The 25868-nt window shown below is 36.9% G+C and overlaps 1 protein-coding gene across 5 annotated transcripts in view; it reads left to right on the forward strand.

Moving 5' to 3' along the window:
• LOC145688072 (cell adhesion molecule Dscam1-like) overlaps nt 1-25868 on the forward strand; it is a 1774182-nt gene that overhangs the window by 1605139 nt on the left and 143175 nt on the right. For all 5 annotated transcript variants that reach the window (XR_014131839.1, XR_014131838.1, XM_081761792.1 and 2 more), the window contains exons 18-19: nt 21583-21707; nt 25138-25566. Coding sequence is in view for 3 of the 5 variants with exons in the window: in XM_081761792.1 (XP_081617918.1) it covers nt 21583-21707; nt 25138-25566 (554 nt within the window). In the remaining 2 variants the exon portion in view is untranslated. The remainder of the gene's footprint in view (nt 1-21582; nt 21708-25137; nt 25567-25868) is intronic.

Consider the following 25868-nt stretch of genomic DNA (forward strand, 5'->3'; position numbering starts at 1 on the left):
AAGCCCCCATAAGTATCTATACAGTTTTTGCATTTTTGAAAACCACGAGTCAAATATTTTTAAACATTAGTTTTGTGGAATATCAGAAATCTCATTACTATAACTAAACTCTACGATAGCCTCTTCACTTGTTTAAAAACTGCTTTCTAGAAGCTTTTTCTCGTGTTTTGGGCACTGCCAAATCACACGGAGCTAAATCTGGAGATAGCCGGGTACGGTAAAATATGGACACCCATTTTCTGTAGAAATTCTAAACTTTTCGCTGCTATGTATGGCCGTCCATTGTCGTGTTAATAAAGAAAGCGAGACAGTGAAGACTTTCTGGGAGTAGATCTCCAAGCTTCAAAGACACTCGGAAGGTAATAAGTAACGTACCACTCTGTTGTCACTGTAGGTCGATCATGTAACTGTATAGTTTCTACATGGACAGTCTTAGATAAAAGAAATGCCCATAACTTTACCCACGGAGCGTCATTGTTTCAATTTCGAAGGTGGAGTTACATTTCTTTTTGCAATAAAAGATTGGAAATTCGACTTTTCCTTGGTTCCGTATTATCAAGAGTTAATTTTCAATTGGAAAGTTTTATTTTACGTATGTCGTTTTCTGAGTTCTATTATAATTGTTGAGATAATTTGCTTTAATCTTCACTCCGAAAAACGGCTAATAGTTTTATACACTCAACAGATTTTACTAACGCGCGTACGTTATATAATATATGTAGGTTTACGAGAAGTATTCGAATATCCTTCCCCTTAGAATATTTATTTCAATGAAAGTTTAATAAAAATATGCAGAAAATATTCTACTTTTGACATAAATATTGAAAAACCCTAACCTCTCAAAATACTCCTTTAATCAAATTGATATGAATAAAACACCCTGCTTGTGTATACTACCTACCTTTCAAAAGACATTAAAAACGGATCAGACGTTTTCCTGACCTCGAAAATTACGAATTAGACAAAAATTAAGTATTTTTTAATATTTTATTTTTCACTCCCTCCCTCTGTAATTCTCTGCTGATGGGATGAACTTGGGCTTAAACTTCCTTGGGAGCGTCACTATTCATTTCAGCGACCCAGAAAACTATGGATAGCATACTAATATCAGTCTTTGTGCATTATTTTTACATGCCATTCCACCAAACTCCCATCCACCAAACTCCCATCCATTGAAGTATCTTACTTACTTCCACAGTTTTATCTTTTTTAATTATTTCTTTTAATAGTGAAATTCATATGAAAGTTTCGTTAAAATAGCTCCAGAAGTTCGCTGGAATATAAATGCATACACGTACATCAAAATATTTATAGTTGTGCGACCAACGCCTTCATTGCTGCCCTTGTAAATTATCAATGCAGCTGACATGCCGTTTATGCCTAAACTTCTGTTTAAATGCCATTGCTATTGTAATCTAATAGCTTGACGATTACAAACTATAGATTCGACACTAATCTCAATCATTTCAGACATTTCATTTTTCAATCTTGTCAACCTCATACCTGTGGGGGCTGAGTTTGGAGTTTAACGCTATCAGGGCACGAAGGCTCAGTGGTAGATTGTTCACCTCTGGTGCGAGAGGTCCCTGGTTCGATCCCAGCTCTCACTAAATGGGCTTTGGGGTGGAAAACACCATGTTCGTGGGATTTCTGGGGGTTATTCTGTTTCCTCCCACTTTATTCATTCCATCATTGTATTAATTTCTTATCATCACCGTCTCCTTTAGCCTACCCGGCATAACTGTAGGACGTAAAACTGAAAGATTTCATTTCATTTTTTAACAGTATCAGGATTGTAATTGTTAATCTCTGCGACATCGATAACTATGGATTCTACACTAATATTGATCGTTTTTGATTAATTTCACATGTCAATTCCTTCCCACCACCCCAGAGGTACTAATAGGCAGAGATGCCGTCGGTCAATGAAATCTTGACCCACGACCCACTGACCCACCACCCATCGTGACCCACGACCCACCATGACTCACTCTGACCCATCACCCACTATGACACACTCCGACGCACCACCAATCATAAACCACTCACTCACTGTGACCCACTCTGACCCACCAAAACCCATCGTTATCAAGTCTGACACATGATCCATGGCCTCTAAAGTGTTTACACTTGTAATAAAACCAGGCTGTGAAAATCTGACTAATCGGAGTTTGTATTTCTATGATCAATCGCTCAAGCACCACTCTGTTAGAATATCGGTGGATTTGACCTTTTTGATATAAAATGGTAGTGTTTGTCATGGTCTAAATTAAATTTCAATTAAATTATCATTGTATTAAATTAACATTTCCTTGTTGAATTATTGATACTTTTCAATGGAAAAAGGATGAAATTTGAGTCTGAAATCAAGGTAAGTACACTAACGTAAAGGGGAAAAAAGTGTAAAATTTTTCATACAATTAAACGTACAGTCTGAACTTAAAATTTTCGTGTAATGAAGCTTACAATACAAATATTATGCCTACTTTTCTCACAACTTCGTGGGTTGATTGCCCTGTGCTCTACATAAGCGCTCCATATAATAAATATAAGCTTCAACAATTATTATAGTAGAAAGCAATGGATATATGAAGCGAAGCACTGAATATTTTGTTTCTCAATTAATAATTGTTTCTCAACTAATATCGATCGTTTTCGATTATTTTTACAAACCAAACCACTACCAATTTTTCATATTTAGAAAGTTCCGCCCCCACTCATAAAGGAGAATTTTTTAAAATGCTAGGACACGTTCTGTTCATTTTCAATAAAGAGTTAACACACTGAATTTCAGCTCCGTAAGTTTAAGGATTTGCGAGATACTTAAGGATGGGCACGAGTCGAGCTATAACTCAACTCGACTTGAGTTTCGAGTCGAGTCAAATTCAATTTTCTTGAGTCGAGTCACTGTTTTGAGGTCGAGTTTCGAGTCGAGTCGAGTTTGATAAATGGCTTGCTCGTTCAGCTCGTTTTAACTCGTTTTGAAATCATCGCCAGATTAGCCTGGAAAACGAAAGCCATGAGGAATGTAAACAGTAATGCGGAATACTTTTAATGTTGTTCACGACAGGGATGCACCTCGTCTCGTACTTTTAGTGCATCTTGTGGGGAACTTTTAGTGCGTCTCGTCTCATCTTGATAACGAGGCAATAGATTTTAATAACGAGACAGCCTCAATTGTCATGACCACCAATATAAGTATGTAGTTCTTACCATCAAGGCTGAGACCTGCACGGTCTAATGTTTGAGCCCAAACAGAAGCTCAATCCGGGTAGTGATGTCAACCGACTCGGCTCGGTTCAACTGAGCAAGCTGCTCGCTCCGGCTCGATTGTGATTAGCCATCGGCTCGGTAGGGACAAGCCATCGACTGAGCCGATGGTTCGAGCCAGCTAGGTTGGGATGAGCCACCGACTCGGCTCTAGCTAGCTCCGTTGAAACGAGTCCATCGGCTTGGTTCGACTCAGGTCAAATGAGTAGACGGCTCGAACTGGCTCAGTTGGGTGAGCAATCAGCTCGGTTTGGTTCGGCTTGGGTGAGCCATCGGTTCGAGCCTGCTCATTTAGGTGAGCTGTTGGCTCAGGTCACTTCTCGGTTCGGCTCGATATGAATGAGCTGTGAGCCGAGCCGTTCGAGCTGTTGACAACCATAAACCCAGGCCGAGCAGTATTGAATATCTTTGGCCGGCGCCGTATAACTTTTAACAACTTTTCGCTCGAGTCCGAATACTTATTCCTCCGGAACTGGAACTCAAACCCAGAACCTCGTGACCGATGTTTTTGCCTCCTGAAGACCTTTCGAAGACCGAGATCTACAGTCAACTAGTTTTCATTATTCAGATACAAACCGCCTACCTTTCATGGTTATACATGGTATTGTTCTGATAATAATAATAATAATAATAATAATAATAATAATAATAATAATAATAATAATAATAATAATAATAATAATAATATAATAATAATAATAATAATAAGAAGTAGTAGTAGGAGTAGCATAATTGATAATTATTTTGTCTCTGAGGATACTTGAAAAGAGTACTTGGAACTACACACAGGGTTTAGCTCGAATTGGCTCATTTTGACTCGACTCGACTCGAAACGGCCCAAATTCGAATCGAGTTGCACGAAATTTTCGAGTCGAGCTGAAAAATGTCTGTTTCCAGTCGAGTCGAGTTTCAAAGAAAACTCACCCGTGCCCATCCGTAGCAGATACTCATTTTTTTTTTTTTTTTTTTTTGCGCAAAAAATCGGATCCCCACTTCCCCCTTAGGATATGTTTTATAATAAAAGCTATGTGATACCATCCCAGTTTGGATTAAGACCTAAGCCAAAAGTCATTTCATTTGACTTTTCAATTTGGCCGTGATGGTTAGGCACACATAATTACATTCAAATTTTTATTATAATAATTTATATATTACAGTAATTCAAAATTTATTATTTCTAGTATTTAGCTCCTCTAAAAGCTCACACGCTGTTTCTCAAAAGCCAAGTAGTAGTATAGGTCCTATTGCTTTTATTACGATTACAAATATCAATATCCAAAAATGCCTGAAGTTCTTTTTTCACTTAAATATACTCATCTCAAGTAAGTAAACAGAAACAAATGAAAAAGGAAAGGAAATGAAGGCCATGCAAGTAAAACGTAGACAAATTCACCAGTATTCAGAAGATGCTGTCTATAATGCAGAGAGTCGGTGGATCAGAGTGAGCCATGGTGAGTGGTGGGTTGCAGTGGGTCATGATGGGTGGTGGGTCTCAGTAGGTCACATACTGTTGACCCACGACCCAATGACCCACTCCATCTCTAGTATGAAACACTGTGACCTTGAACAATTACTATTACCAATATTAGGATTAATTGCATTTAATTTTCACTCACAAAGTTTTTATTTAAATCCCTATCTTCCGCACCAATTTATAAAATTCCGTCCATATGTCCCTACGGTTACCAGAAATGTCTAAATATTTCTAAGTTAAAGAAAGATACATATCCCTACAGTAGACAACACTTATATTCACTGTAGTTAGTTACCATACAGTGAGCCAGCTAAACTAACTTTTGGCAACCAATTAGTGATCAGCGCGCTGTTGTCAAACCTGCGATGAGTGTTTCAGAGGATGAGTGTTTTGTAATGATGAGGCACTCACTAAGATTATTTAATACGTTATAACAATACATAAATACGTGACATTAATTATAAAATTATCTTAGCATGAGTGTTATTGATAATCGTATTAATTGTTATTACGGGTAAAAGCGGATCTGAAAAGGTAGGGGTATGGTAGGTAGCGGCATGAGGTCGCGCCGTCCCCTTGCCTATCTTTGCCCATTGTAATTTTTAGGAACTGGAGGGACGCCCTACATATTTTTTCAGGGTCGGAGGACGGTATCTCCCCGCGTTCCCCCTCACTTTTACCCTTAATTATTATAAATAAATATTAATAATGTAACTATATTCTATTTGGTTCGGATGTTCATGTATTCACCATCTAGTTCATAATCTTTCAGAGTTTAATAACATTGTTTTTCTATTACAAGAAGTTCCTTATATAGAGGAGGGTTACCAAAGAGTACGCACGCCCTAAGAGCGCGCAGTGCCAATTACGCTGAAGTGGTAACACACAGAATTGTTATTGCTACGCTGTTTGATGCGTCTTTGTGTGAGAGTTGATACGAAGAAAAGGGAAGTTAACGGATCGCTGCAAACAGAAAATACAGCTAAAAATAACTTTTTTGAATTCTTGATGTAATATTTTAATACTCTTAGTTAAGAAATTATTCTGATATAGCAGCTAACTACAGTACTCTTGTTGCATGGTAGGAAACATGAATGCAGACAGAATTGTTTACCATGGCTTTGTTTCGGGGGTCTTGCATATGCAGCCGCGTGGATGAATTTTACTCGAGTTGACTGCTGTTTCCCAAAGAGTGCGCGTTAGTGAGTTACCAAAGAACGCGCACGTACTCTTTGGGAGAATTTCTTTGATAGCGTGTGTGGGTAGCGGCATTCATATTACAGACTATGGTTATTCTCATCAGTTACTCTCGGAGTGTAATATGATGTTTGAATGGATTGTAGAATTATTTGCAATTGTTTGTCTTCGATTCAAGCACCAACTGTAAATCACATATAAGAAGTATTTTAAATTCACAAAATTTCTTAAATTACAATGATGATGTGTGCCCGAAGGTAGGCCTTTGGTCCATGGTAGTTTGCCATTGCCTTTCATGGTATGATGATGTCGTCCTAAGTAGTGAGGAAATGATCAAAATAAAGATTCTGGAAGTGTTCTGGAGAAAAATTCTGAGTAAAATATGGCTTCGATTACGATTGTAATGAAACCACAATCTAAGAATTAAAAAAGACATACACTAAAGGTGTTGTTCAGGATTTTTTTCCAGTTGGTGGAATAATGTAATGAAACCACGAACTAAGAATTTAAAAAATCATCATTAATTTTACTCACAAAAATCATAATTTGTGGGTGAAACTAAACAAAGATTTTCTCTAATGTTTTAAATTTCGTGTACGTTCATAATAAATTCTTTAAAACCACATGGACGTGTAATGAAGAAATTGTTGGAAGCAAAATAGTTTAGAATTGCCTGTATGCGAACAATTGGAAGCAAACCTTAGGGTAAATTAAAGTTTACTAAGGGGTTTAGGTTTCAAGTATGATAGGTGTTGAGTGCGCTCTCTTAGGGACCGCAAAACGCACTCTTTGGGACACTGGTCCTTAAGAGTACGCATTTGAGTTTTTTAACTTTTTAACGTATATCTCCATTTCTACATCTAGTAGTAAACTTTTCTATTTCTTACAATGTAGCCTAAACTTCAATTAAAATTTTGTACAGTTTATATAATTTTTGCTTCATTACTTTCGGAGCTATTTGAAAATGAATATTAAGTGCGTGCTCTTTGGTAACCTTCCTCTCTCTCTCTCTCTCTCTCTCTCTCTCTCTCTCTCTATATATATATATATATATATATATATATATATATATATATATATATATATATATATATATATACCCACCTAAAGTTTTCTCTTTGGACTCACAAAAATTTGCTCACCACTGTGCTAGGATATAGGATATATATTTTCACTGAAATTTTGTTAGTAATTATGAAAACACGAATAAATTCTTCAATATCCTGCTATTTTGAAAACTCATATATATATATATATATATATATATATATATATATATATATATATATATATATATATATATAAAGCAGTTCGTACATTGTCAGAGCCGTAGCTAAAGAGGGTGGCAAGAAGAGCGGTCGCACCGGGCGCTGATAGTACGGGGCGACGAACAAGCAAGAAAGAAAATACGCTGGAAATGAGTAAATGACGAGTCATTCCAAAAACTTATTGGTGTCCTATTAAATCAATATGTTTATCAGTTTGCAAAAAACTAGATTAAAAAAATTTTTTTTACTCGCTCCACTTGCAATTCGAACGTTTCAATAAGAGTGATTGCAAGTTTTAACTTATTACTTAAAAAAATGTATTGTATATGATTTTTTAATAACGATGTGATATACAAAGTAGGGTGTAATAATATATTATAGTGTACGGAGGAGCGTTTTCAAAATCGGAAACGGTCCAAGTTTGAAATACGTGTTCGGCATTGCGATGGTGATGAATTTGCTTAGTTAATCATAATTTTTTACTCAATCAGATTAACCACGATGGTGAGAATGAAGATATGAAAATGAGAGTAGCGAAGAGACATGCAAGTTGCTGTTTGCGCAGGAACATTAACCAGTTGAGAATGCTCGAAGAGTATTGCCAGAACTAACTTAGAACGAATTATTTTTTTCCGAAATTTATATGAAATTTAATAATTTATTTATTTGTTAAAATTCGATAGATAATACACTTACATATTTGGAACCTGCGTATTAGGGGATCTATTGAATTAGCTATATAGAGCTGTCACATTTTTATCACCGTATATATACTGAAAATGCAGATATAACGAGTGGCCATCGGTTATTATTTGGTACCAAAATGTTCACCATTCTCTTAGGTATTGATCAACACCAATATCATCTCTCTATCACTTAAGGTTCCCGAGATATGGCTCCTTAAATCTACCGAAATCGGAACTTCTTCCAATATCTTGTAAACGGTAAGAGTGACGCAAAAAATGTCATCACTTCTTTTAGGTAGTTTTTGATGCTCTATGGAATGGACGACTCAAAATTGAAAAAAAAAATGCAGATATCAGACACACAGACATAGAGAATTCAGTAACCAACTATTTAAATTCGTTGAAAATGAAGGTAAACAAGGGGAATAATAACATTTTTGAAGTTGAAGCAGTTGTAGAATAGGAGCTTAAGGGTCATAACTTAACCCAGCGAATTTCGTCTTTTTCAAAGATGGATCACTATCAGTGATTTTTTTTTCATTCCATTGACATATGAAATGCTTCCAATTTGAAGGAATTTGTTATGATTTCTCCATCAACTACTTGTATCGCCAGGATATTTCTTCTCTGCATACCTATCTATCTAGTTGTGTATTGTTTTAATTATGTGGATGCATAACACACTCTATATATAATATGTATGTGCGTTAGTGTATACCAGACTAGAAATAACTCCCTCGTGTGTATAGCATACGCGCCTTTGGGGTGGGAAGCCCAGGTTCGATTCTCAGTGGGAATTTATGTGGTCCGGATCCCACGTTAAGCTGTAGATCCACGTCTCATACAGCCTTGCTGCTGAACGGGACACTAAACTCAGATATCTAATCCAACCCAATAAAACGAGAATCAGATAGCCTATTATACTTATTTCAAAGTGAAATAGTGTTATGATTTCCATTGGTTATTCCTTGCAATTTGCAGTCACTTCGAATAAGCATACAGGTAATTTTATGAACTACAACTTAGGAAAATATGTGTATCTATTTTAACTAATTGGTTCATTATCCAATCATTTGTCTCTTTTTCTTATAAGCATTAATAAAATATTTATTTAAAACATAATGCAGGCAGAGAAACAAAGAAAAATTAATAAACAGTACGATAAATAAAGTAATAAATAATAACTATTCTTGTACAATAACTGACGTTTTAAAGTCGGATTTTTTTTTAAAAAAAAAAAGTAATTCTCGGTAAAAGAAATGTTTTAAAAAATAACACGCCTTGAAAATGAAACAAAACAAAGAAAACCACAAAACAAATATATATTTACAATAATATTATGGAAAATTTCCTACTTTAAAATGAGACAAAATTAACATGAAACGCAAGAAAGAATAGACATAATAGCTTCAATGAATCTGTAAGTATTGCAGCAGTATTTGAGCTGACTTTCATAATTCTCTTCGTTGGCTTTTGCTCCTCGTAACTTACGTTACTCATTACAAACGGATACACAAAAGTTTCAGAAGTGTTACTCCACGTGGAGTTGATGAGAGTTTGACATTAGACACTGGAATCGTATTGGCTAGAAAGGTCGAAGAATTTAGGGGTGTGGCTGTGAATCGAATAAAGAGCTTTGTTTATGTCTTTTGACGCCAACTAGAGACCCGATGACCGCGTGAGCAGGTAGGGAGAACTAAACTTCCTTATCCTTTCCTTCTGCTTTATTGTCAATCTTTGGTTTTCTTTAAAACTGGTATTCATAGACGGCATCTGTTGGTGAAAGTCATCTCCTTTTAGAAGAAAGAGCTACTACATGTGTTTGTCAAAATAATTTATTGGGGGGTAATCTTTGTGTATAAGCACTACTTTAACTCGCTGAATGATCACCCTGTCCCTTACTCGTACCTTTATATTACTGGCAACCCTGAAACCAACTTAAAAGACGGTATCCTTTTGGTAATATATCTGGTTCCACAAGAAGGAAAGAATAAAAGCGGATGTCAATATGATTTATTGGGGGGTAGTTTTTGGCTGCTCATCTTGTACCCCCCGGTAATGCATGGGCAGCTTCAACTGTGGGCAGCACACCGGGCGTGATCTGTCGGCCGCCTGCCCTGACTTAATTACCCTCCCACCTGTGTTTCTCTTTTCCAAACATCTGTAACACACCTGTTGTTTGTACTTGACTAATTGCCTTAAAACTTTTCTTAATCTTCCTTTAATACCTATTAGAGAGAAAGAGAATAATGCCTAAAGAAAGAGAAAAGTGACAAATTAATGAACTGGACAAGTTGACTGTCAGTCCATGAGCTATGGGATAAATTATTGGAACAAATTTTAAAAAAGAGCAAGATGAGAGAGATTTATGTGTAATGTATTTCCATATATTTAATATTATATGTAGTTTAATATTGTATGTAGTTATATTTTTATATAATTTTATATATTGTTATATTTTAATGTCTATATATATTTTTATATTGCTGTATTTATAATCAGTTGTATTTAGTATAGTCTGTTACTTTTAAATTATATCTAATAGGCATCAAAGGAAAATTAAGAAAAAGTTTTAAAGGCAATTAGTCAATTATAAACAACAGGTGTGTTACAGATGTGTGGAAAAGAGAAACACATGTGGGAGGGTGATTAAGTCAGGGCAGGTGGCCCACAGATGACATCCGGGGAAGCACAACTCACGTGGCTTCCCAATCAAAAAATGAATTTTAGTACTTTCACTTTTAGTATGAATGTCTATGCTCGGAAGATATTTCTTTCAGTTAATGTATGATGAAGACCACATTAAGTTGTCGAAACCGTTGCACTGTAATTTAGTTTTTAATAAATAAGTGTATATACTCTTGTCGGGAGTGTTTATTATTCCAAAAGAAAAATATAAGAAAAGTAGTATTTGATAAATATCATACCCAGGTTACCCGCAGATGAGTTTTAGGATGCAGGTTACGCGGCTTTCTGCAGTGACATAACTTTTCATCGAAAGTGGTAAAATCGATCATTAATTATCCGATAATTATGCTTTTAAGAACGGAAAAGAGTTTCGAAATTGAATAAACTTTAACCTACAAAATTCAGTTATTTCGGTTTTCTCACAATCAATTCAGGTTTCAACTATTATGGGAATGGTAAATGAAGGGATTACGCTGTAGCATTTGAGGGAAATGGGTACCGCTGGACAAATGTATAGTTATCTCAATTTGAGAAATGAGGACGACCAGCAAGTAGTTACAAAGACTAGATATCCGCATTCATTGCGACCTATAGAAGATTGCACGAGAAAAGAATCTCCACATAACTTCTCAAGCGATTTTTAACAATCTTCATGGTCGGAAACGCATTTTCCCATAGAGAAGTAGTAATAAACTTTGACACTTTTTTAACCAAAGAAAAAGTTAGGTAAACGTTAATTAAAAAGTAACCTGAGACTTCTTGTATACTTGTTTAAAAGGTCAGACTGAATGATACAGAGTTATTCATAGTATATTAAACAGCGATATATATATATATATATATATATATATATATATATATATATATATATACTGTTTCTGCATTTGAGAATTTTGCATGAAATTCGTTCATGATACACTCTGTATCTAAACAGAAGTCAGAAAAATCAAATGCTTGTTCTTCAAAATCTAACGTTAAAATCGAATGAAACTTAGAAAGTGTGTTGAACTATTTTTCCCTCAATCAGAATAGAAAATCTAGCTGCAGCTTGTCCCGGAATCCATTGTTATGTTCCGGGATCAGAAACCAGCCGGTCTCTTCGCTCTACTGTTGTTTTCAGCTCATTTTTGCTGTCCCGGGGCCTCCACAGGGTCCAGGGTAGGTCCAACTCAAGAGTTTTAAATAGCAAGAGGGGTTAAGTAGCACATCGTTTGAAAGCTGTTGTTAAATAAAAGAATATGGAGCAAAGTCTCGGCTCTCTCGACTACCCTGTGCAAAATGGCAGCTAGTCAAAATGTAAACGAAGGCACAATTGAAATATCTATGGTCACCTTGAATCCAAGATGGCTGCTCAAAGCCTATGTCGAAAGAATAAGCATACCAAACTGCTGAAGCCAGGGGAAAAAATGGCGTGAATGTTGATCAGTAGGTGACGAAAAGATACGAAATGTTCAAACACGGAACATTTTGAGTTCAAAATGCAGCCCTATGTATCGAACGCATGTCCAGATCAAACCACTGAAGTTGAAGAAGCGAAATGTGGCATTTACGTTTATGGCCAATAGTAGATATCCACAAAATATCAAAGACGTATCATCTGTAATCTAATAGGCTGCCAGCGTGAAAAATGAGTTTATATATAAATGTCATTTCTTGGAATTGTGACCAAACCAACAAAGTTTACCGCAGCTCGGTGTACTGAAATGATTTACACATGATGTGGTACTGCTTGCCAATCTTGTAAATGAACATTTTTTTGAATATTTAATATTGCTTGAAGTATTGTGATCAAACCAACGAATGACATACAAATGTAACATCACGAATACGTAACAATAGAATCCTCAATCTGACTGAGACAACAAGTCCTTTATGTACGAAATACGTATGATGAAATTAGAAAATTTCCGAAGGTATTCAGCTTTTGGTTACCAGTGTGTTCATCGCATATTCGCTATATTCACGTAAATGATATCGAGAGAACCGTGACGAACGTGCATTAGGAACAACGGAATGAAATAATAGTTGAAGTGAATCGAACTTCAATTGTTCTTTAGTCTTCCTATTGTTTCTAAATACATAATAGAGAAAAATAGAGATTTAGATTTTTAGTGTTATGAACGACATAGGTTGTAACCGGCCATCTCGAATTCAAGGTGGCCATAAACTTTCAATTAAGTTTGTGTTTATACTTTGACCCGCCGCCATTTTGGACAGGATTATCGTAAGCACCATTACCTTTCATTTCATAACGATGTGCTACTTAACCCCCATTGACATTCGAAACTTTTGAGTTGACCCCGTCTGGGACCCTGCGGGGCATCCTGGGGCAAACATTTTACCCCAAAAAATTATGCCCTTGAAAATGATGAGAGACGTGTTCGCCGAGCCTTCCGTTTCCCCAACCGTTTCGTAACAAATGACCCGATTCGAATTATTCTCCCAGCTTTCTAGCTTTTACATTATAAAATATGTTGTAACTCAGAATAAACTGCCCGTTGGCACGTATAATTTTAGGATTCTTCTAGTTATAACATATCAAATGCTTACACGATTGTCTTGTTCGGATCTCAGCAGAGACACTTCGTGACCCTCCCTTGTCAGTAGCAGAGTGTTTACCTTTGATATGTGGAGTTCCAGGTTTTATCCTAGGTCGCTTCAAGTGGGTAATCTGGTTGACAAACATCGTGTGTGGGAGTTTTCCCGAAGTTCTCACGTTTACTCCCACTTTCTTCATTCCACCATTTCATGCATTCTCACCACCGTCTCCCTTAGCCTACACGGCATATTCGTGGTACGTAAAACCTGAGAATTACATTATTATTATTATTATTATTATTATTATTATTATTATTAGTAGTAGTAGTAGTAGTAGTAGTAGTAGTAGTAGTAGTAGAATAATAGTGGTAGTATTAGTAGTACTATTTCTGTAAAAAAAAGTGACGAAACTCATTATGTAAAACAGACATATTGACAGTCTTTTGGATGATTTTGTTTGCTTTAATTATTTGCCGCAAAAAGCAAAATGCAAGGTAATTTATACAATTTTCTCCCAAAAAAACACCTATTGGTCCAGACTTCTCCTCTACCATCGCCGGTGAACAATCTGTTACAATTAATGAATTTTTTTCAAAGCTTCCAAATTTATCAACAGAATTTTTAATTCCCTCATAAAATCAATTTCCTTAGCGGTGTCATTTAAAGAACACACGTTTATCAGCTCTTCTTTGTTAGAAGAAAAACTATGTGGCGTGGTATAAAAGCCAGCAGCTATTTACATCTGACTTATCTGTGGTTCTGTGATATTAATTTGGTCCTAATAGCATACATTCCATCTGCAGTTACTTTGCTTACTTCGTTGGTGCGTGCATGTAATATATATACACAGAGACTCACTTTAATATTCGGCCACAAAAGTAACTTGACGGTCTTATTTCTGTTTCTCTGGTTTATAGAACAAGAGGATTGAGGGAAGGAACATTGTGTGCACAACTCGTTTCATGTCTTCGTATTAGAGAGTGTGAATGTTTATCGGCTTTGGAGTGTAACACATCTAATGGGACAAGATAATTGTAACACAATGTACGAGCAACGCCACTGGTCATCTTCCGTCATGAAAAGGGGATTCCACCAAGTATATTTCCTGTATCTTGAGTATATCACGAAGTACAGTTGGTGACATCGTGCGACGTTACAAGAATGAAGACAGAATAGAATCCGTGAAGCAGAGAGGTTGACCTAGCAAGCTAAATGAACGAGAAGACGTGTGATTGTGATAAAAGAGAAGAAAAACTCAAAATTATGTGCACCTATTGCAGTGGAATTGTTGCAAGATTGTGGAAGGCAGGTACATCCGGAAACGTGTTCGAAAAATTGCTGAGAAACTAAGGATGCCATGAAAAGATAGCTAGAAGAAATACTTGTCAACAAAGTGAACAGGAAGAAATGGCTTCAGTTTACTAAAATCTATGTGCAAAAGAAACCATAATGATGGAAAGATAATTTTTACTGATGAGAGAAAATTCAACATTTTAAAGTCAGTTCGCATGGCTCGAGTATGGCGTAAGCCAAAAAACTAAGGAACGTGTATTTACAAGCAACAGTGAAACATGGTGGAGGTACCATAATGATTTCTGGGTATACACCCTCCATTCCAAAAGAAACCGAACGTTTTAAAAAAACAAAAAAGCAATGTACATTTTGAAACAAATCATTTTTGTTAATCAATGTATTCCCCTTCTGCATAGATACACATATTTGCACGCTCCAACAAGTTGTCAAACGACTTCTCCATGTCCTTTATTGGAATGGTCTTTAGGACGGCAGTCGTCGCCTTCTCAATGGCATCAATCGATGCGTACCACTTTCCTTTCATCGCCAAATGCAGTTTCGGGAACAAATAGAAATCGCACGGAGCGAGATCTGGTGAATAGGGCGGATGATGCAACCGAATAATGTGATTTTTGACCAAAAATTCAGTTACAAGTCGCGAACGATGTGATGGTGCATTATCCCCCAAAAGAGTCCAACTGCCGATTTCGCGATATTCGGGCCGAATACGACGAATTCTAGCCAGCAAACGCTTCATGACGCCCAAGTAAAACTCTCCAGTGACTGTCTGGCCGGGCTGAACAAATTCTTTGTGGATAATTCCTTTTGAATCGTAAAAACAAATCAGCATCACCTTAACTTTTGACTTCACCAAGCGACTTTTTTTGGGTGTTCCTTCATCCGGCGCTCTCCATTCAGCACTTTGCCGCTTTGTTTCGGGCTCATAGTCAAAACACCACGTCTCGTCACCAGTTACAATCGATTTCAAGAAGTTTCGATCCTGCCGAGCACTTTTAACGATGTCTTTGCAATGCGCAATTCGATCAACGTTGTGGTCTTCGGTGAGTTTGTGTGGTACAAACCGCGAATTAACCTTCTTAAGGCCCAAAACTTCGGTCAAAATGTGGTATGCGGTTCTTTGAAGAATGCCTAATTCCATTTCAATAACTTTCACCGACGATTTTTTGTTATGTTTGATGAATTCACGCACTTTTTCGATGTTTTCTTCCGATAATCCGGTTCTGGGACGGCCTGATCTTTCGTCATCATCCAGCGTCTCTCTACCCGATTTGAATCGCCTGAACCACTCGTAAACTTGCGTACGGGATAGACACTCATCACCATATGCATTTTGTAGCATTTGGTGCGTTTCACTAAACGTTTTACCCAGTTTAACACAAAACTCAATTGCAGCTCGTTGTTTGAAACTCATTTTCCGACCGCTGTACACAACACACTGATAGTTGAAACGCAATAACTTTGTTGCCGTGCATCCAAATGTCATGACATTTATACCAGTTGTCAATGAGGGACTACGCCATCTACCGGTAAATATTACAACAGATGGCACTAGTGGTACTATTTGTTTTCAAAAGTTCGGTTTCTTTTGGAATGGAGGTTGTATATCTCTTGCCAGTGTGAGTGAACTCAGACTTATAAATGATACAATTAGAAAAGAACAATACCTGAGTATTCTAAAAGAGACTTCATACAAGAGTGCCAACAAACTTGGAATCTGTGAGGCTTTTAAATTTTATCAAGGCAATGACCCAGAACATAAGACGTATGTTGTGCGGGAGTGGTTTCTGTACAACTGCAGCAAAGTTTCAAAACTCCGCAACAAAGTAAAGATTTCAATACCATTGAAAATTTGTGGGAAGAAGAAGACGCTAGAGTCTGTAAAGTGGCGGTAACATCAAAGGAGAAACTGAAGAGAAGGTTGGCAGAAGAATGGGCCTATATTACACCTGAATATACAGCAAAAATAACTGGAAATATACAAAATCGCTTGAAGGAGGTAATCTATATATATAAAATTAAAAATCACTATGTGTCTCTAAATCTCCTGAACCGCTCGACCGATCTCGATCAAATTTGTAACATAGATGAGGTTCGAGTATGGGCTGGTTTTAGGCTATTCACTTTAACGGTAGAACTGGCGGGATGGGGGTGGGGGAGTGAGTATAACATAAATAACACTTATTAACTCCTGAACCACTCGCCGATTTTGATCAAGTTTTCAACATAGATGGGGTTCAGGACTGGGATCATATTTATAATTTTAGTTTTGATGGAGCAACGTAGGGGAGGAGTAGGAAAGGGAGATATAAAAATCAATTTATATAAGACCGAAATTGACTATTTCTGTAACTTAATAACTCTTGAACTATCCGACCGATCTCAATCAAACCTCAAGATACATGAGATCAAACTTTCAAGATCTGGTAACATTTTTGCAATTTCACTTTAACGGTAGATCCTAGGGGAGAGGTGGGGAGGATGACATTAAAATAAAAACTATAAAACTTAATAACTTTTAAACCACCCAACCAATCTCGATCAAATTTTAAACATATATGAGGGTTGGGCCTTGTTTTTTTTATCGTTTTACTTTGACGAGCCAACCTAGGGGAGGGGGAGATATATGTAAAAATTAAAATAAAAATGACTGCTTTAATGAGTTCATCATTCTTGAACTACCCGAACCATCTCAATCAAATTTTGATCATCCATGAGTTTAGGGGTACGGATTACTTTAGGCTATTTACTTTGGCGATACGACGTAGGTGAGGGGGACGGGGAGAGAAATTTAAAAATGATCAAAAATGACCGATATTAGTGTTCAATCCATAATTTTCGGGGTCGATGAGAGAAACAATGACACTTCTAATGCTGTTTCAATCCAAGTTCAGCCCTGATAGTTGGGGAGGGGGAAGGTACAACGAAGCAGAGGGGGATAAACATTTAAAAATGACTGAAAATGACTAATATTTGTGTCGAATCCATAGTTTCAGGAGTAGCTGAGATTAACAGTAATAATTCTGATAACGTGTGCCGCAGCACGGAGGAGGGGCAAGGGGAGCTATATATATATATGATCGAAAATGGCCACTATCAGTGTCGAATTTATAGTTTCCTGGGTCCCTTAGATGAAAAGTGGTACTTTGGATCACATTTAAATCGAAATTCAACCCCGCAACTTGGGAAAGGGGGACGAAGAGATACTTAAAAATCATTGAAAATGACTGATATTAGTGATGAATCCACATTTTTGGGGTAGCTGAGATGAACGGTGACAGTTCCGATGCTATGGCCCGCAACATGGGGTAGGGGGATATATATATACATATATATATACATATATATATACATATATATATATATATATATATATATATATATATATATATATATATATATGTGTGTGTGTGTGTGTGTGTGTGTGTGTATGGTCAAAATGACTGATATTAGTGTTGAATCTATAGTTCTTGCAGTCGCCGAGATGAACAGTGACACTTCTGATGTTGTTTAAATCTATTTTAAGCCCCGACACTTGAAGGATGAGGAGGGGTGACATACATTAAAGTGATCGAAAATGAGCAATATCAGTGTGCATTTAAATTATTTATTACAACCCAGCGAAGCGTGTAATATATGCTAGTACACAATAAAGGGTACCCAACTAGGTATGAAGATCAGTTTCTTGCATCGAGGAAGGCGACAACAAAGTTTCCACATTATATGGTAGCCGAATATTAAAGTGAGTCTCTGTGCAAACAAACTCGAATATATTATTACTAGAAACTAAATTAAACCACAAATTGTGAAAGCATTGCGAGCAGCATAAAATAGCTTGGCAAACCGCCGTTTGAACAGGTATGTTGTATAGCTACGGTGATAAAGATAGACATTAAAGTCTAACGAAGCTCAAAGTGGTCGTTCGCGGAACTTGACTTGCTTACCGCACAAAGAACAGAACCGCTGTGTGGCTACGTTATTGCGAAGGTTAGAACTCTCACAAATATCAACGTAATGTGACTTAGTTAGCGATCATTTCCAACCGGTACCACATAGACAAACTAAACAGTTATTTTTAACATGGTGTTATATAACTTTAAGTTTGCCGCTCCTCTTCACAGTAAACTGATGGAAAGAACAAGGACCAGGCAGGAAAAACAGTAGTAACAACAAACAAGAACATTTATAGTTTTGCTGGATACCATTCCTAGAGTTACTGCCTATTTATACACATACACTACCAACATTTGTTTACTTCATTCTCCTACCTCATCTCATCTTTCACTTGCGTTACATATTTCTAACTCCAGTTTTTTTTTCTCATTTTGAAAACTTATTCTACATCAGTCAGTTAAATATGACTGACTAAAACGCTTAAGATTTTGGTAAAAGGAATAGGTATGTCTGAAATGATGTCACTACCTGATAATAGCAGCCAAAAGATGATGGAAAAGTGAGTTCATACGTATATTAGCAGCATCGAAGAGTAAAACAACCGAATCACTTGGTGGAACGTTGGACAAAATACAGGGTCCTCGAGAAACAACGGTGGTGTTCCCTGAAATTGCTGTGCTGGAGCGATGGCACTTGGGTGATTGGATGATACACATGTTTTTGTAGCAACTCAGCTAGTTTACTTACTGCACAAAAAAAATAAAGTAAATTTATGAGAATTCACTATACTAAGACAAGAACATGTTAAAAGTGCATTTGCATGTGAGTATGTGTCTATGACATGTTGGACCTGTTCGTTTTCCTACCAATAGAGGTCATGGAAACATCTACCTTTAACATTATCTAGCAGCACGATAGAGCCCCTCTTAGTTTATTCGTATAATCTCACATGCTTTGGATGTTCGTCTTGGAGATCAATGGATCGGACAAGAAAAAACTATTTCTTGGCCTCCAAGAAGCCCCGATCTCGCACACTACTGTTTTTATTATTACTATTTATTTTTCTTTCTTGCGGGAGTTTTATCAAAGGATTTCTGTACCATGCAAGAATCAATAATTTGAACCACCTAAAAGCAAGAATCAACTAATCAATTTGCAGTTTAACGCTAGTGCTCGAAGAGGTCTGGTGTGAAATTGATAGTCGCTTGGACGTGTGAGGTGTTGTGTGTGGTAGACATATGGAAACATATTGACATGCAAACGCACTTTAACTTTGTTTTTTTGTTACACTATACTGGATTGTGGTCGAACTGCATTTGTCTTTGCAATTAACTAACTTTTTTTGAGTTGTTAACCAAGAAGAAGCATCATTCATCACTCAAGTGTCGTCAGAAGTGTTTCGTGGAGGTACCCGTGTAAGATCCTGGTGAAAACTCATGTGATTCGTACGTCCCATGTAGGCTGGGTGCTGAAAGGGAAGCTAAACCTAAACCAACTAAGTGCTATCACTTCTACATAACAGCCGCACCAAACTCCACTTTTTCTCGATATATAGATTTCGAAAAATCTATCAAATTACTCATAAATAATGCGCTAATGCTCGTAAAATAAACAATTTACTACAGATATCTCTGCTACAAACAGCATGCAGTCTCAAAAAATACGTTATATATGTAGTGAAGTACATTTATAATAACAGTATTGAAAACCAAACCCAAGATATTTTCATCATAAAATCGATAAATATACCGAAACTTTCAGTTCAGCAACATGTACACTGACTAGCCAAATCATTATGACCATCCGCTATTTTTTCAACGAAATTGTCGGGTCGACGTAAGAATCACGGATCACAGCAGAGCCGCTCCCTAGACGATGACAGGATATCATTCAATTAGGCAGAGTGACACTTGTGCGTAGAATGGAGAATACCAGCGATATATCAGAGTTAAATAGAATAAAGATTGTGATGACCAGATAGTTGGGAAACAGCATCTCGGAAACATCCCAACTTAGCTGGTATTTGCGAACTACCGTGGTTAGTGTATTTCAAAGATGGATATAAGATGGTGAAAGCAGCGCCACACCATAACACATGGAGCGGCCACGCCTCATCAAAGTTGTCAGACGTCTTAGAGTGTTAAGGTTGGTGCAACAGAATAGGGCGCAAACTATAGCACAATTAACAGCAGACTTTAACATTGAACAAATCATGAGAATGTCTGAGCTCACATTTTACCGTACACTGTTATATATGGTCTCCGCAGAAGACATTCCACACGTGTATCAATGTTACCTCACGGCATCATCGATTACGATTGAAATGGGCACGTGCTTATTGTCATTGGACCGCCGAGCATTGGCGCAATATTGCATGGTCCGATGAATCACGATAGTTCCTTTATCACATCGATGGCAGTATCATTATCCGTCGTCTTTCAGGTTAACAGCTGTTTGAGACGTGCACAATAGGACGACTACAGCCCGTACTACCTCCATTATGATTTCGGAAATCTTTACGTGGTCATCTATGGATTCTATAATGCGTATGGAGGGTGCCATGACGAATCCTAGCTATTGGTAGTTCATTGCTGGTCCGATACACCTATTCTTATCAGCCATATTTTTAGCTGTGAATGTCATTTTTCATCAGTGCAACACTCCTTATCACAAGGCCAACGATGTGCTGCAGTATTTCAAGGAATACGGTGAATTTCAATTGCTGCAATTGCCTCGAAATTAATTCAATCCATTTGAACACCTTTGGGGCGTCAGTGAATGTCAGATTAAAGTTATCATACGCACCGCAGGACTTACAGGAATTAAGTGAGTTGTGTGTGCAAATGTGGTGCATCATGCCTCCCGTCATCCCCGAAGGTCTTATTGTTTCATGACAAACAATATTCCTGCTGTCCTGCGATCCAAAGGTGGTCATATCAGATATTAAGTAGAGAACGATAATGTTCTAGCTAGTCAGTGTATTTTTGACGAGAATGTATCCTAATATTGCGTTTGACATAACCCCTTTCGGTTTGAAGTTCTTGACATAAATACAATTTCTATATATTTTCGACAGTATATATTTAAGTGTGTTATTATATCTAGTGATATTACACATCAACACATACGTTTAAATTGAATGGAAATAAAGCTACTTTCATTTAAAATGCAATATAACAATTGGAAGAAATCTTAGTGTATCTTATCTATTCGATTTTTTCGAATAAATTTTATTCGTTGATTTTTCTCATGACAGGGTCTTACAAAATGGAACACTCTGGATTCATGATGCCAGGGCTGAAGACAGAGGTTACTACCTGTGTCAGGCTAGCAATGGTATAAGTACACCTCTAAGTAAAGTGCTTTACCTCACTGTGCATGGTAAGTTTCACATAAGTATTTAGTAATATATTCAAGATGCATACTATGTACTATGTAAGTGCATTTTAATTTGCCCAGTATTGCATTTATGCATTCGGAACTTTCTGTTTGAAACAACAATATTTGCCCTGACTAACATAGGTTATATTTTGTCTTCCTCAAGCTTGTAATTTAAAAGAAACCAGTATCCCTTTGTGGAGGGCATTATAAAGTATCTTAGAAAGTTGTTTAGATACATGATTTTATACTATAGTCATGGAATTGTGTGAGCTAGTGGTCTACTTTGCCACGCTTAGTTGCATGCATGGGGAGCATGCCCGCGACCGTTCGGTCTATTTAATGGACGGGTTCCGCCTACAATGCACCCCGCCCGTAGTTGCACAATATACGCTAATTGCACGTGCACGAAGTGCACCGTCAAGATTTGTCCCCTAACCTTGACACCTTAGTGAGTCACCCCCATTCTTTGAGGGAGTGGGATACGCCCACTGCGCGGCCAGACCGAAGTCCTGAGTGCCTACCAGTAGACCTACTGGTTGAAGCAGACTGCTAGCGAGTCAGTCCTACCATGCTCTGCAGGCATGGCGCCCGAGCGTTAGGGCAAGCTCACCGTGTGTTCACCGTTACCCAGATTCCTGGGATTGGTTCCCACAAGCAACCGAATCCCACGGTATGACCACAGCCCGGCAGAGTCCAACCCAATCCGGGGCCCCAGGCAACGCCCGAGGGGGCTTGTTCAATCCCGGCCCTGCCTACCTCTATCGTTCAACTGGCAACCGCCTTGTCGTGTAGAGGTACCACGCACACGTCGAGATACTCCCGTAGTCATGGAATATACATTTTCAAAATAAATAAACAATTGGCATGTAAAATAATACGACATTTACTTATTTAGTGTCCCTTCTTTAAGTGAATCACGCCATCTTAGCTGTTCCGATTTGCTTCATGATCACTTTCTGTTTTTGTTACCTGTTAATTTCTGTAACAACATAATACTGTAATGTTCTACATGTGCTCCCAACACCACGTGCTGGCTGTGAACAATTTCAGACGACAACCCCACGAAAAACATGTCGTCAACCATCGTCAACAATCATCAAATAACGAAGATCAACTAAATCTGCCAACATTTCAAGATAGAAAAAAACTATAGCATCGCAGAAGGCATCAATCTTCACCAGAGTAGGGGCAGGGGGAGCTATATATAATAGTGATCGAAGATGACCAATATTAGTGTCTAATCCATAGTTTTCGGGATCATTCAGATGAACAGTAACATTTCCTATCTGGTTTAAATCCAAAATCAGCCCCGCGACTTGGGAGAAGGGGGAAAGAGATATATAAAAATGATCGAAAATGGCCATTATCTGTGTCGAATTTATAGTTTTCTGCGTCGCTTAAATGAACAGTGATACTTTCGATCACTTTTATATTCAAATTCAAACCCGCAACTTGGGGGAGGACGAAGAAGAGATATTTAAAAATCATCGAAAATGACCGATATTAGTGCTGAATCCACATTTTTAGGGTCGCTGAAATGAAGGGTGACACTTCCGATGCCATGGGCCGCAACATGGAAGAGGGGATGGAGGATATATATATATATATATATATATATATATATATATATATATATATATATATATATATATATATATATATATATATATAATCAAAAATGGTCGATATTAGTATCTGATCCGTAGTTTTTAGGGTCGCTGAGATGAAGTGTGACACTTCCGATCCCATTTAAAACCAAATTCGTTCCTGCAACTTGGGAGAGGAGGAGATAATAAAATGATCGAAAATGACCAATACTAGTGTCGAATTCATGGTTTTCGGGGTCGCCGAGATGATCAATGATCTTTCCGATGCTGTTTAAATCGATGCCATTAAAAACGAAAACAGCATATTTTACAGGTACTACACACATGAAATACGGAGTTGTGCATTTGAATTTTAATTTCAACCCAGCGAAGCGGGTAATATATGCTAGTAGTCAATAAAGGTTGATCGCTTGGATCCAAATTTGCAATTAGCACTTACCTAGTTTAGATCAGTTTTATGTTTTTCTCTCTGCTTCTAAGTGTTTCCTTTTGGAAAAATTACTTACACCACTGTAGCTTTAACCCGTCCATATGAAGTTACAGAAGGATTTACTTTTTCTACTATCTTACTTTACTTTTATTTACTTTTTCCATTACCTTTAGGTTTCATGCATTTATTTTATGTACACTGTGGTTTATGTGTTCACTATGTTCATAACTACAGTAATTAATGTTTTATTGAAACAAAAGAACGGATTAACAACTTTCCTACTAAACCTTTCGATGACGTAATAACTTCATAACATCATGCCATATGTTACAGCACTATTCCGTAATCCGAACTTTATCTTTAAGCTTCATTTTAAAATGTCAGTGTTGACATTATCGAGAAACGTATATATATATATATATATATATATATATATATATATATATATATATATATATATATATATAGCCTCATGCCGTTCATCTTCCGCCACAGTACATAAGCTGATCGATCAGTATTCAAATCTATACAAGACGCTTTCAGCTCCAGCTATATTTTTCTTTCATCAGCTTTCTTAAAGAGATCGTCTTTTTATTTCAAGAAATTCAGATTTCAAGAGATTCAGATTTGCTTCCTATGACCCCAGTAGAGTTGAAAAAGCAGATAAATTACACATAAAGCTGAGAATGAAATGTATATGTTCAGTTAGCGCATGAAACTATATTGTTACCAGCTTTACTGCTGATATTTTCAAAATAGGTTCAGTATCTTACACAACATATATTTCGAAATACAGCTGAAACAAATACAATATTATTTGATATATAATATTAGTGTTGTGTCTCAATGCAGAACATCTGGGAGTTCGATTCTCGAAAGACGTACTATACATGTGATTAGAACTTCACGTTAAACTATGTGTTCATGTCTAATTGTCAATGCTGGAAAAAGAAACCATACTCATACAGACAACAAATAAATTGAATTAACAACCTTAGAAACAATAAAACTGAAAAGACTCTCATTATAACGCAATCTCTTTATACCTACTTTTATTACTCTTATGCTCTCTTGCTTATGTGAACTTTTTTTTTTTTTTTAGTCTGATTGTTGGTGTTATAGCTTCACGCTTAAGCATTAAAATCTCAAATCATGGAAATTTAAATCAAGTATATTGTTTAGAATTTGCATTTTGACTTTCCTTATCTCCAAACTTAGTTGTCAAACTAAATTAACTTAAATTTAGCTAAGGAAACTAATCATGAGATTTCATGTTAAGTAATTAATTTCTAGTGAATTAAGTTTATTAAGCTGCGATGAGATTAATACATGTTTAACATTTTTTTTTTTTTCAACTTCACTAATTTTGTTGTTCAAATATGTTCTCTTTTAGTACCTGCAAGATTTGCTGTCTCCTCAAAAAATGTCACAGTTACAAGAGGTGAAGTAGCAACGCTAGAATGTGAAGCTGAGGGTGATAAACCTATCACAATTACCTGGTATCGAGAGGGACATAGGTTCGATCCATCACGTCATCCAAGAATCAGCCTTAAAGAAGAGAATATCGAACAAGGACTACGGTCAAGACTGATTCTGAGACATGTCCATCGCAATGATTCTACTATATTCGGATGTGTAGCCACAAATGGTTATGGAAGTGACAGAACGGAGTTACGCCTTTTGATGCAAGAATCACCAGAGGCACCACTAAATGTGCGAGTAACGCATTACTCGAGTCGAACTGTAAACCTCACCTGGGATCCGCCTTATGATGGGAACAGTCCAATCACTGCCTATATTATAGAATATAAAAATGCCTCAGGTACTTTTCACATTTATTTATTTATATTAATTATAATGGTTCTGTTCTGTGTGTTGCTTGTATTTGGTCTGACTATGTAGTAGTTTTTATAGTAAAGATGAATGCATCAGCCTTTTTCAACTCATAAGTATGCAATGAAGCCTGCAAAATTGAACTGAGGGAGCTTAAATCAATCTATTTAATTGAATGTGTTTGATTTAATTTGATTTTGAATTTAGCGTTGTTTCAGCAGCGAAGCTATATGAGATGTGGACCTACAGCTTAATGTTGGATCTTAACCACATAAGCTCCCATAGGGAATC

Source organism: Thermobia domestica, chromosome 6 (assembly GCF_964235325.1).
Source record: "Thermobia domestica chromosome 6, izTheDome1.hap1.1, whole genome shotgun sequence".
Taxonomy (NCBI): domain Eukaryota; kingdom Metazoa; phylum Arthropoda; class Insecta; order Zygentoma; family Lepismatidae; genus Thermobia; species Thermobia domestica.